This window comes from Nerophis lumbriciformis, linkage group LG03, assembly GCF_033978685.3.
Source record: "Nerophis lumbriciformis linkage group LG03, RoL_Nlum_v2.1, whole genome shotgun sequence".
In the NCBI taxonomy this organism is placed as follows: Eukaryota; Metazoa; Chordata; class Actinopteri; order Syngnathiformes; family Syngnathidae; genus Nerophis; species Nerophis lumbriciformis.
In genome coordinates this window covers 63,680,212-63,693,418 of record NC_084550.2, presented here as the reverse complement: position 1 = coordinate 63,693,418, position 13,207 = coordinate 63,680,212, and the positions used below count along the sequence as shown (strand labels likewise).

General features: G+C 37.8%; 1 protein-coding gene across 1 annotated transcript in view; it reads right to left on the bottom strand.

Annotated features, from left to right (window-relative positions):
• Positions 1 to 1,064: 1,064 nt before the first annotated feature.
• Positions 1,065 to 13,207, bottom strand: part of rpap2 (RNA polymerase II associated protein 2) — a 45,715-nt gene continuing 33,572 nt past the window's right edge. The window contains exons 12-13 of the mRNA XM_061941155.2: positions 5,189 to 5,388; positions 1,065 to 1,227 (exon numbers count right to left, since the gene is read on the bottom strand). Of these exons, the coding sequence (XP_061797139.2) occupies positions 5,208 to 5,388 (181 nt within the window). The 3' untranslated portion in view covers positions 1,065 to 1,227; positions 5,189 to 5,207. The remainder of the gene's footprint in view (positions 1,228 to 5,188; positions 5,389 to 13,207) is intronic.

The window sequence follows — 13,207 nt, the reverse complement described above, 5'->3', positions numbered from 1 at the left end:
TGGGTAACTTACACATCTGTGAAGGCGCCATTAATGCTGAAAGGTACATACAGGTTTTGGAGCAACATATGTTGCCATCCAAGCAACGTTACCAGGGACGCCCCTGCTTATTTCAGCAAGACAATGCCAAGCCACGTGTTACATCAACGTGGCTTCATAGTAAAAGAGTGCGGGTACTAGACTGGCCTGCCTGTAGTCCAGACCTGTCTCCCATTGAAAATGTATGGCGCATTATGAAGCCTAAAATACCACAACGGAGACCCCCGGACTGTTGAACAACTTAAGCTGTACATCAAGCAAGAATGGGAAAGAATTCCACCTGAGAAGCTTAAAAAATGTGTCTCCTCAGTTCCCAAACGTTTACTTAGTGTTGTTAAAAGGAAAGGCCATGTAACAAAGTGGTGAACATGCCCTTTCCCAACTACTTTGGCACGTGTTGCAACCATAAAATTCTAAGTTAATTATTATTTGCAAAAAAAAAATAAAGTTTATGAGTTTAAACATCAAATATCTTGTCTTTGTAGTGCATTCAATTGAATATGGGTTGAAAAGGATTTGCAAATCATTGTATTTCGTTTATATTTACATCTAACACAATTTCCCAACTCATATGGAAACGGGGTTTGTACATTACATATATACTTACATCATGTATATAAAACCTTAATAGAGGTGTTTGGATGTTTTAAGGGCGTTTTGGGCAGAATAGAGCGACTCTCATAAGCTCCATTGTTAGCTGACTTTTGATCACATTTATTTACTATTTAGAATACATTAAAAAAAAAAAACATGTGTTCATGTCTTAAATAAGGATTGTGAATGATAGTCAAAAATCCCCAAAAAGTGCAATTCCCTTTTAAATCGCCAGATTTTTACCTTTAAAAAAAACAGCGGTACCGTTGATCCAGTTACAGCACAAGTGTCTAACTCAGATAGATCTTGCACCTCACATTTATCAATAAATGTATTTGATCTTTCCATTTTGGCAGAGAAAAATGTCCTGCATGCATTTGCATATCTTCTAAACGTTACGGGGTGCTAAGAAAAAAAAAAATAGATTCATATCCAAATTACGATTTTCATTTATTCCAACTCCAAAATCGATTCATCGCTTTCAACAATCGATTAAAACATTACAAAAAATAAAAATACATATTTTTTAATCAATTAAAAAAAGTTTTAAGGCCATCTCTGCACTTACTTGCTGCCAAGAGGAGCTTTTGTAACCTGTAAAAAAAGGGTAATAATAATTTTAATAGCAAATAATATATTGCGATAATCGGTTTGAATCGAGAATGGACTTGTCAACTTAAGAATCAGATTTGAATCGAATCTTGCATTGTTGTAATATTCACACCCCTATTATCTGATCGTGCATTCCAAAGTCATTCCAAACATTTTTTGTTATCAAAAATAAATATATCTGTTTGTCACTTCCACTTAGGATTTCAAAGCAAGTTATTAAGATGTAAAAAAATATTAAATGCAAAAGCAAGTGAATATCATCAGGCAGCTATATTGCTTTATACCGTATTTTCCCAAACTTTGAACCCTGTGGCTTATACAAAGGTATGGCTAATCTATGGATTTTTCTTGGCTCACGGCTAAATGACGGAATGGCTTAACGTTCCTCTTGTGTTAGCTTTCTGTTACCATCTCTTATGTTAACGGGTCGGTCTAGACCCATGTCTTAAATCAGCTGTAAAATACACTAAAAACAATGATCTATTATCCAATTTGTTTCTCATCTCTTGGTTATCTTGTTAGGGTTCCTTATCCATGAAAATATTGGTTTTAATATTTTTGGTGTGGGCCATTGGGCCTTTTTTTTGTTGTTAGAATACCCCTCGATTTCAATTAACAAAAATGGTAAAATGAACCTCAAGAGAATCGTATAAATAAATAAAAGGTTGTTGTGTTACCTGACTATAACTGAGGGGTATTAGAACACATCTCTTAAATACATTTGTTTAATTTATTTTTTCATTTTAATAATTTTAACTATGGTAACATCTATGGTGTTACGGGTCAATTTCGACCCATATATATTTACTTTACAAAATGAAAAGTAGAACAAGTCACGACATAAAATATAGATTTGCAAGGTCAAACAAACAACAACCAATCAAGCAAATCAAGTTAAGTTAAAGTTAAAGTAGCAATGATTGTCACACACACACACGAGGTGTGGTGAAATTTGACCTCTGCATTTGACCCAACCCCTTGTTCACCCCCTGGGAGGTGAGGGGAGCAGTGAGCAGCAGCGGTGGCCACGCCCGGGAATCATTTTTGGTGATTTAACCCCCAATTCCAACCCTTGATGCTGAGTGCCAAGCATGGAGGTAATGGCTCCCATTTTTATAGTCTTTGGTATGACAGACTCATCAGATGTATCTGTGTCTTCTGGATGATACTCCACATTGTCTTCCTCTTTGAAACCTGTTCATCCGTATCACTATGCTACTCTGTGTCCTCTCCCTTGTTTTCACCAAAAATATTATCCAGAACTTCTCTCACTGTAAATCTTTTTTCATTTTTGCATGCTGCAAATTGGAGATGTGCACTCTGCAAGTCACCAACTCTATACTGAATTGACCTCACATGTCTGGACATGCCCATCTTTGTTTGTTTTTATACTGGATAACAAGGTAAAATGAGAATCCCCCTAAAGCTCACATGATTGGAAGAGGAGCGAGCTGTCAGTGTGTTCAGTTTTGGCTCTAATTATTGCTTTATTATCTTATTTTTATAACTGGGTCGAAACCGACCCTAACAACATCAAGGTCATAATTTCAACCAGAGCATTTTATAATTTACTGAAAAAAAATAAAAAAGTTTTATTTTGTTGAAATAGAGGTTCCTGACAAAGTCAAAAAGCCTTGAAGCAAAAAAATAAATTTATGTGGTTCTTTTATGCATTTAAAAACTAAAACGGGTCGGTGCCGACCCTAACACAAGACGAAGGTTAAGCCATACTTGCCAACCTTGAGACCTCCGATTTCAGGAGGTGGGGGCGTGGTCAGGGCGGGGGGTGGTTGGGGGCGGGGCTAAGAGGGGAGGAGTATATTGACAGCTAGAATTCACCAAGTCAAGTATTTCATACATACATACACACACACACACACACACACACACACACACACACACACACACACACACACACACACACACACACACACACACACACACATATATATATATATATATATATATATATATATATATATATATATATATATATATATATATATATATATATATATATATATATATATATATATATATCAACGGGGGGTGCTTACAAACATCAGTTGTCTACCAATCTAAGGTAATACGCAAGGACATTAACACATCCGACACATATGTAGGATTAACTGAGGGAGAGTTCAAAACCAGATGGAACAATCACAAGGCTTCTTTCAGGAACCAAAACCTGCGGAATACCACAGAACTCAGCAAACACATTTGGGACCTCAAAGACAATAATGTTGAATATTCAATAACATGGCAAATTCTTGCATCCAGCACACCTTACAATAGTGGTAATAAAAGATGCAACCTATGCTTGAAAGAAAAACTGTTTATTATTTACCGTCCAGACCTGTCATCCCTCAACAAGCGCAGCGAAATTGTAACAGCATGCCGCCACAGACGGAAACACCTCCTAGGTAACACATGAGCCAATCACCACGCCCCTACACCAGCCTGTACCCACCCACTCTGTGCCCTATATAATCCATGGTATGTGAATGCTCCCATTAAAATCTCCTGATGATTGAGGGAACCCCCCCTCATGAAACAGGCCTGTAGAGATGAAATAGTCTTGTGATTTTTTTCCCCACACATACATACATACATACATATATATATATATATATATATATATATATATATATATATATATATATATATATACATACATATATATATATATATATATATATATATACTGTATATCTACATCCTGAAAATATGCAAACAAAACTGTGTTTAGATAATTGATACTTCAAACTTGCATAAATAAATAATAAGGAATATAACATAACTTGGCTTCTGAGAGCTTCAAAATGTAATGAAAAAAATGCTAAAGTTGTTGATAAATTATTTTAATAATTAAATATGGTCATTTTAAATGAATTATTATGATAATTTAAAATTAATTATTTCAAATATGTTTATTTTAATGTATAATTCTATGGCTGTATGTAATAAGGAATCAGAAAAAATACAAATTAAAATACAATTAATTTTGATGTTTTTAGCAAAATATAGTAAAAATGCATTTATTTATTTATTTTTTTAATTAATAAATATATTTATTTTTAGGTAAGATAAACATAATAATACAATTTATCTCTAGTCTGGATGATTTAGTTCTTGTCACCCTGTTGTCCTCCCGTCGTGAAAATAGGCTGTCCTCACTCAGGTCCGCATGGAGCTGGAGGGGGCGTGGCCTCCAGCTCCGGCTGAAAATCGGGAGATTTTCGGGAGAATATTTGTCCCGGGAGGTTTTCGGGAGAGGCTCTGAATTTCGGGAGTCTCCCGGAAAATTCGGGAGGGTTGGCAAGTATGGGTTAAGCAAAGAAATCAAACAATGTACTAAAATGATCCACTACTTTGAAACCGTTCAAAGTGTACAGAGAACAAGGAAGAGCAATCCTGATAAACATCTTGAACCTTATTAAAAAGGAGGTAATCATATTAATCTCAAAGGAAGAAGTAAGACATTAATTACTTTTCTGTTTTGTTTGATCAGCCTTTTACTGTCCTGTTACAGACACTAGAAACAATTAAGGTATGTCAATAAACATTTACAAAACTTTTAATGTAAATATCTCATTTCACAACGTACTGGTATAAATCTTTTTTTTTTCTTCGAAAATTTAGTGGGTGTGGTTTATGTAGCGGAAATACGTTGGTCAGCATTACTCTGGACACCTCTGATTTACAGTAATGCTCCATAAAAAACATTTTTTCAGTATAAAAAGGCAGCTCAGCTGACATAATTTTTACTTAAAATACCAGTGGTGTCGCTTTTCAAGTTACAGTAATTCAGTGTAAAAACCAGCATAAATTCCACAGTAAAATTCCGGTGAATGAGCTGACAGTTTTTGAGCATATTCCTTAAATAAAATGCCTGACATGAGAAAATTAAAAGACACAAGGTAGTTTGAAATGGAAAATATACCTTTATTTGGCGGAAGCAATTACAAGGGCCCATCCTTTGTAGAGTGTTTAGGAGAGTCCCTGCCCTGGGGCTTGAAGATGTGTAGCAGCTGGACCAGGTCTTGCTGCTGAAGGCCCAGATCCTCCATCAGGCTGGTGAAATACTGCACTGACCACGGCGTCTCCAAGGCCTCTCCAACCACCGCAGACACGCTGGACAAGCTGACATGATCACACATCCATCAGCTCGCTGACATGACTTAGACTTACAGGACTGCCTCAGAAAATTAGAATATTGTGATAAAGTCCTTTATTTTCTGTAATGCAACTAAAAACATGAAAATGTCATACATTCTGGATTCATTACACATCAACTGAAATATTGCAAGCCTTTTATTATTTTAATATTGCTGATTATGGCATATAGCTTAAGAAAACTAAAAAATCCCATCTCAAAAAATTAGAATATTTCCTCAGACCAAGTAAAAAATAAAGATTTATAACAGCAAAACAAAATCAAACATTTGAAAATGTCAATTAATGCACTCAGTACTTGGTTGGGAATCCGTTTGCACGGATTACTGCACCAATGCGGCGTGGCATGGATGCAATCAGCCTGTGGCATTGCTGAGGTGTTATGGATGCCCAGGATGCTTCAATAGCGGCCTTTAGCTCATTTGCATTATTGGGTCTGGTGTCTTTCAGCTTTTTCTTCACAATACCCCACAAATTCTCTATGGGGTTCAGGTCAGGGGAGTTGGCAGGCCAATCGAGGACAGTAATGCCACGGTCAGTACACCAGTTACTGGTGGTTTTGGCACTGCTGGATCATGCTGGAAAATGAAATCATCATCTCCATAGAGCTTTTCAACAGATGGAAGCATGTAGCCGTATTCCCATGGTCAAGCCACTCCTGAACTCAAGACAACGGAAGAAGCGTCTGACTTGGGCTATGGAAAAGAAGCACTGTACAGTTGCAGAGTGGTCCAGAGTCCTGTTTTCAGACGAAAGCACGTTTTGTATTTCATTTGGAAGTCAAGGCGCTAGAGTCTGGAGGAATGCTGGAGAGGAGCACAATCCAAGTTGCTTGAAATCTAGTGTGAAGTTCCCACAGTCAGCAATGGTTTGGGTAGCCATGTCAGCTGCTGATGTTGGTCCACTGTGTTTCATCAAGTCCAGAGTCAATGCAGCTGTGTACCAAGAGATTTTAGAGCACTACATGCTTCGATCTGTTGAAAAGCTCTATGGAGATGACTATTTCATTTTCCAGCATGATCCAGTAGTGCCAAAACCACCAGTAACTGGTGTACTGACCATGGCATTACTGTCCTCGATTGGCCTGCCAACTCCTCTGACCTGAACCCCATAGAGAATTTGTGGGGTATTGTGAAGAAGAAGCTGAAAAACACCAGACCCAATAATGCAAATGAGCTAAAGGCCGCTATTGAAGCATCCTGGGCATCCATAACACCTCAGCAATGACACAGGCTGATTGCCTCCATGCCACGCCGCATTGGTGCAGTAATCCGTGCAAAAGGATTCACAACCAAGTACTGAGTGCATTAATTGACATTTTTAAATGTTTGATTTTGTTTTGCTGTTATAAATCTTTATTTTTTACTTGGTCTGAGGAAATATTCTAATTTCTTGAGATGGGATATTTGAGTTTTCTTAAGCTGTATGCCATAATCAGCAATATTAAAATAATAAAAGGCTTGCAATATTTCAGTTGATGTGTAATGAATCCAGAATGTATGACATGTCCATGCTTTTAATTGCATTACAGAAAATAAAGGACTTTATCACAATATTCTAATTTTCTGAGACAAGTCCTGTAGACTTCCTTTTTATTGTCATTCAAATTTGAACTTTACAGTACAGATAAGAACGACATTTCGTTACATTAGCTCATGGTAGTGCAGGATAAAAAAGCAATAAGGTGCATATATAAATAAATAAATAGGTTACTGTACAGATAAATATATTGCACTTTTTCATATGCATCCGCATATGAAAGAACATGACACTTTGAGTACACGATCACGGCCAATGAAATACACCTAGGGTGAAGCCATGTGATGCCCAACAAAAAAGGGTCAAGTATTGCTTCAAAAAGGCAAACTAATTGGAAATAACTTCCTTGTTTCTTCTTGAAGTGTATTTCACAATGTCTCCGTCTTCTTATTAATTCAGCTCTATATTCTGTAAAATCATAACCATTATAAAATAAAATAAAAAATGTAATTCAGGGTTGTCAAAACTTTTTCCACTGAGGGCCGCACACTGAAAAATGGAAGCCATTTTTTATATTTTTCATGTTTAAGACCATTAGGACTCTCCTCAGTTGGTGAATGTTATAAGCCATGGGGACCCAAAAGGGTCTCAGTTAGAGATGTCCGATAATGGCTTTTTTGCCGATATCCGATATTGTTCAACTCTTAATTACCGATTCCGATATCAACCAATACCGATATATACAGTCGTGGAATTAACACATTATTATGCCTAATTTTGTGATTCCCCGCTGGATGCATTAAACAATGTAACAAGGTTTTTTCCAAAATAAATCAACTCAAGTTATGGAAAAAAATGCCAACATGGCACTGCCATATTTATTATTGAAGTCACAAAGTGCTTCTTTTTTTTTTAACATGCCTCAAAACAGCAGCTTGGAATTTGGGACATGCTCTCCCTGAGAGAGCATGAGGAAGTTGAGGTGGGCGGGGTTGAGGGGGTGGGGAGTTCTTCAGTCATTCACAAACAAGGATGGGGTGAGGGTCACCACTTTGTCAACAAATGCGTGAGCAAATTGTTGAAGAGTTTAAGAAAAACCTTTCTCAACCAGCTATTGCAAGGAATTTAGGGATTTCACCATCTACGGTCCGTAATATCATCAAAGGGTTCAGAGAATCTGGAGAAATCACTGCACGTAAGCAGCTAAGCCCGTGACCTTCGATCCCTCAGGCTGTACTGCATCAACAAACGACATCAGTGTGTAAAGGATATCACCACATGGGCTCAGGAACACTTCAGAAACCCACTGTCAGTAACTACAGTTGGTCGCTACATCTGTAAGTGCAAGTTAAAACTCTCCTATGCAAGACAAAAACCGTTTATCAACAACACCCAGAAACGCCGTCGGCTTCGCTGGGCCTGAGCTCATCTAAGATGGACTGATACAAAGTGGAAAAGTGTTCTGTGGTCTGACGAGTCCACATTGCAAATTGTTTTTGGAAACTGTGGACGTCGTGTCCTCCGGACCAACGAGGAAAAGAACCATCCGGATTGTTATAGGCGCAAAGTTGAAAAGCCAGCATCTGTGATGGTATGGGGGTGTATTAGTGCCCAAGACATGGGTAACTTACACATCTGTGAAGGCACCATTAATGCTGAAAGGTACATACAGGTTTTGGAGCAACATATGTTGCCATCCAAGCAACGTTACCATGGACGCCCCTGCTTATTTCAGCAAGACAATGCCAAGCCACGTGTTACATCAACGTGGCTTCATAGTAAAAGAGTGCGGGTACTAGACTGGCCTGCCTGTAGTCCAGACCTGTCTCCCATTGAAAATGTGTGGCGCATTATGAAGCCTGAAATACCACAACGGAGACCCCCGGACTGTTGAACAACTTAAGCTGTACATCAAGCAAGAATGGGAAAGAATTCCACCTGAGAAGCTTAAAAAATGTGTCTCCTCAGTTCCCAAACGTTTACGGAGTGTTGTTAAAAGGAAAGGCCATGTAACACAGTGGTGAACATGCCCTTTACCGAATACTTTGGCACGTGTTGCAGCCATGAAATTCTAAGTTAATGATTATTTGCAAAAAAAAATAAAGTTTATGAGTTTAAACATCAAATATCTTGTCTTTGTAGTGCATTCAACTGAATATGGGTTGAAAATGATTTGCAAATCATTGTATTCCGTTTATATTTACATCTAACACAATTTCCCAACTCATATGGATACGTGGTTTGTACATAATACATCATTATGCCTCATATTTGAGGTATATTTGAGGACATTTTATTTGAAGTTTCCGTTTCCTTAAACCTGAACACACACATCTTTACCTCTGGCCATTCTAAGCCAGTAATTTCCAGGAGTTATCACACCCTCTGAAAAGCCTCCGTTTTAGTAATGTTTTCCAATGTTGTAAAAATGTGTCGAATAAATATTACATTTCAACATATCTGTCAACCAAGATTTGCATCAGCCTGCGACGCATAGGCATTTTGATAGTAGTCTAATATAGCTAATATAGACACTTACATCATATGTTGCCTTCATTTGAACACTTATATAAGATTTAAATTTTTTGCGGTTCCAGACAGATTTTTTATGTTTTTTTTGGGGTCCAATATGGCTCTTTCAACAGTTTGGGTTGCCGACCCCTGCTTTAGGCCTACTACTAGAGATATCCGATAATATCAGACTGCCGATATTATCGGCCGATAAATGCTTTAAAATGTGATATCGGAAATTATCTGCATCGATTTCAAAAAGTAAAATGTATGACTTTTTAAAACGCCGCTGTACGGAGTGGTACACGGACGTAGGGAGAAGTACAGAGCAGTTGCGTCTCCCAGTCATACTTGCCAACCCTTCCGATTTTCCAGGGAGACTCTTGAATTTCGGTGCCCCTCCCGAAAATCTCCCGGGGCAACCAATCTCCCGAATTTCTCCTGATTTCCACCCAGACAACAATATTGGGGGCGTGCCTTAAAGGCACTGCCTTTACGTGCCGGCCCAATCACATAATATCTACGGCTTTTCACACACATACAAGTGAATGCCATGCATACTTGTCAACAGCCATACAGGTCACACTGAGGGTGGCCGTATGAACAACTTTAACACTGTTACAAATATGCGCCACACTGTGAACCCACACCAAACAAGAATGACAAACACATTTCGGGAGAAAATGTTAAAATTATGGAATATGACAGAGTCAGATGACTGCCGATTTTGTTGTCAGGAGTCTGAATCCACCCTACATTTGTTTTGGTATTGTCATATTGTGTCTTCTTTTTGGGTGGAAGTTGAAAAAATGTGTTTAAGGATTGGTTTGTTTATGAAGCTTGATGTGGTTTCTGTTATTTTGGGAGAGTTCATTGACAATCATGATTTAATCAATTTAATTATAGTACTCGGTAAAAGGTTTATTTTTAAGGCCAAAAACAGATATTCACTTCGTATTACTTTCTTTAAAACATTTATTCAGTATTTTTTAACTTTAGAAAGTTACATGGTTGAAAACGATAATGATGCCAAAAAACATAAAAAAAAGATGGGAAGTCCTCAAAGGCTTATGTTGAAAGTGTAATTATGTTTATAGATTATATGCTATCTGTTGTTGTATTCCCTAATTTTTAGTGACCTGAACATAATCTGGACTGCAAATACATTTTTGTTGTTGTTTGTTTGTTTTGAAAATGTAATTTTGTTTATAGATTATATGCAATCTGTTGTGTTCCAAAATGTTTCTATTTTTTATTTATTTATTTTTATTTATTTATTTATTTTAAATTTTTCAGTGTACATGAATGAAGGTGTGTGTTGCTTAACCCGACTTGGACATTATCTGGACTGGACCTGGTTTTAAAAAAAACCTTTAAACGAAGCTAATTTCATTTACAACCAGGTCTGGTGAAGATAAGGTCCTTTATTTTTTATTTTATTTTATTTTATTTTTTAGATAAGGGAAATACATATTTTCTTGGATAAAAAAGAAAGTAAAACAATATAAGGGTAATTACATAAAAAAAAAAAAAAAAAAAAAAAGTAATTAAATGAAAATGTTAGTGGGTGTGTATGAGTGTGAATGGAGGAGGGAGGTTTTTTTTGGGGTTGAAAGTGTATCGTGTGTTTTTTTTTATGTTGATTTAATAAATAAATTAAAAAAAACCAAAAAAACACATTTCGGGTGAACATCCGCACCGTAACACAACATAAACACAACAGAACAAAAACCCAGAACCCCTTGCAGCACTAACTCTTCCAGGACAATACAATATACACCCCCGCTACCTCCTATCCCCAACATCAACAACACCGCCCAAACCCCCCCAACCCCGCCCACCTCAACCTCCTCATGCTCTCTCAGGGAGAGCATGTACCAAATTCCAAGCTGCTGTTTTGAGGCATGTTAAAAAAAATAATGCACTTTGTGACTTCAATAATAAATATGGCAGTGCCATGTTGGCATTTTTCCATAACTTCAGTTGATTTATTTTGGAAAACCTTGTTACATTGTTTAATGCATCCAGCGGGGCATCACAACAAATTTAGGCTTAATAATGTGTTAATTCCACGACTGTATATATCGGTATCGGTAATTAAGAGTTGGACAATATCGGAATATCGGCAAAAAAAGCCATTATCGGACATCTCTGCCTACTACACTACTGTATTTCTATGCAGGTCATTAAAGTGGTATTTGGGGAGCCAAGTGTTTTCTGAGGTGCTAATTGGAAAGGTGATTTATGTATTCCTTCCCAGATGTAGTAAAATAAAACATTAACACGCATATAGTTGAGAAGTACAATCACAACAAAAATAACTTTGTTCAATTCATACTTTACTGCTTTATCAAAATGTGCCTGGGACCTTCTGCCTCCCTCGGTGTTCCAACTCTACCTGCCCCATGTCTACCTGTGTGCACGTCGGTTTATCTCCGGTTCTCCTCAGCTTCTAGGGTTGCAGTGGGGCATCCATTATTCAGCTCCAATCAACAATAGAGGCCAGACCAGCTCCACAGCTGCTGGTCAGCAGGTAGATAACCACACCACTCCAAATTATTCATGATGGAGAATCATATCCTACCACTGGCACTGGCACTGGCTCCCACACAAGTGTGTGTATGTAAAACTTGGTAAAAAGTCAAGCAGTCTATCTAAATTGATCAGTCTTAGGCCCCGTTTACACTGCACACCACATCTGATTGTTTTGTCCTCAAGTGACACAGATTGGATTTTTGTTGCCAGTCGAAACGCTACAAAGTGCTTCAAATCTGATCTTTTGGCATCAGATTCAGGCCACAGGAGGTAGTCCTGAATCCAATTGGAATCTGATCTTTTCAAATGTGACTTCAGTCTAAACGCAATGTGACCTGAATGTGACTTTTTCATCATCTTTGGGCGAGCCACGTCACTCGCAGTCGCCAGGAAGTGGATATTTCATCACAACACCCGGTTTCAATTTCTATTTAAGACAACCAAATTTTCAGTGCATCACTTGTCATCCATCCATCCATCCATTTTCTACCGCTTGTTCCCTTCGGGGTCGCGGGGGGCGCTGGAGCCTATCTCAGCTACAATCGGGCGGAAGGCGGAGTACACCCTGGACAAGTCGCCACCTCATCGCAGGGCCAACACAGATAGACAGACAACATTCACACTCACAAGGGCCAATTTAGTGTTGCCAATAAACCTATCCCCAGGTGCATGTCTTTGGAGGTGGGAGGAAGCCGGAGTACCCGGAGGGAACCCACGCAGTCACGGGGAGAACATGCAAACTCCACACAATAGCGCATAAATAATAGTTTATATGTAATATACTGTATGAATATATATTTTGATTCTGAAGGAATAGTGATTGTTGAAAGACCGGAATAGACGCTGTGGTACATTTGTTACATGTGAGTTGAAAAATAAATCTCCCGTAGATCCACGCTGATGTCTGTGTCTCCTCTACTTAACAGCCATTAAAGAGATTACAACTAGAGATGTCCGATAATGGCTTTTTTGCCGATATCCAATATTCCGATATTATCCAACTCTTAATTACTGATTCCGATAACAATCGAGACAGATATTTACAGTCGTGGAATTAACACATTATTATGCCTAATTTTGTTGTGATGCCCCGCTGGATGCATTAAACAATGTAACAAGGTTTTCCAAAATAAATCTACTCAAGTTATGGAAAAAAAATGCCAACATGGCACTGCCATATTTATTATTGAAGTCACAAAGTGCATTATTTTTTTTAACATGCCTCAAAACAGCAGCTTGGAATTTGGGACATGCTCTCCCT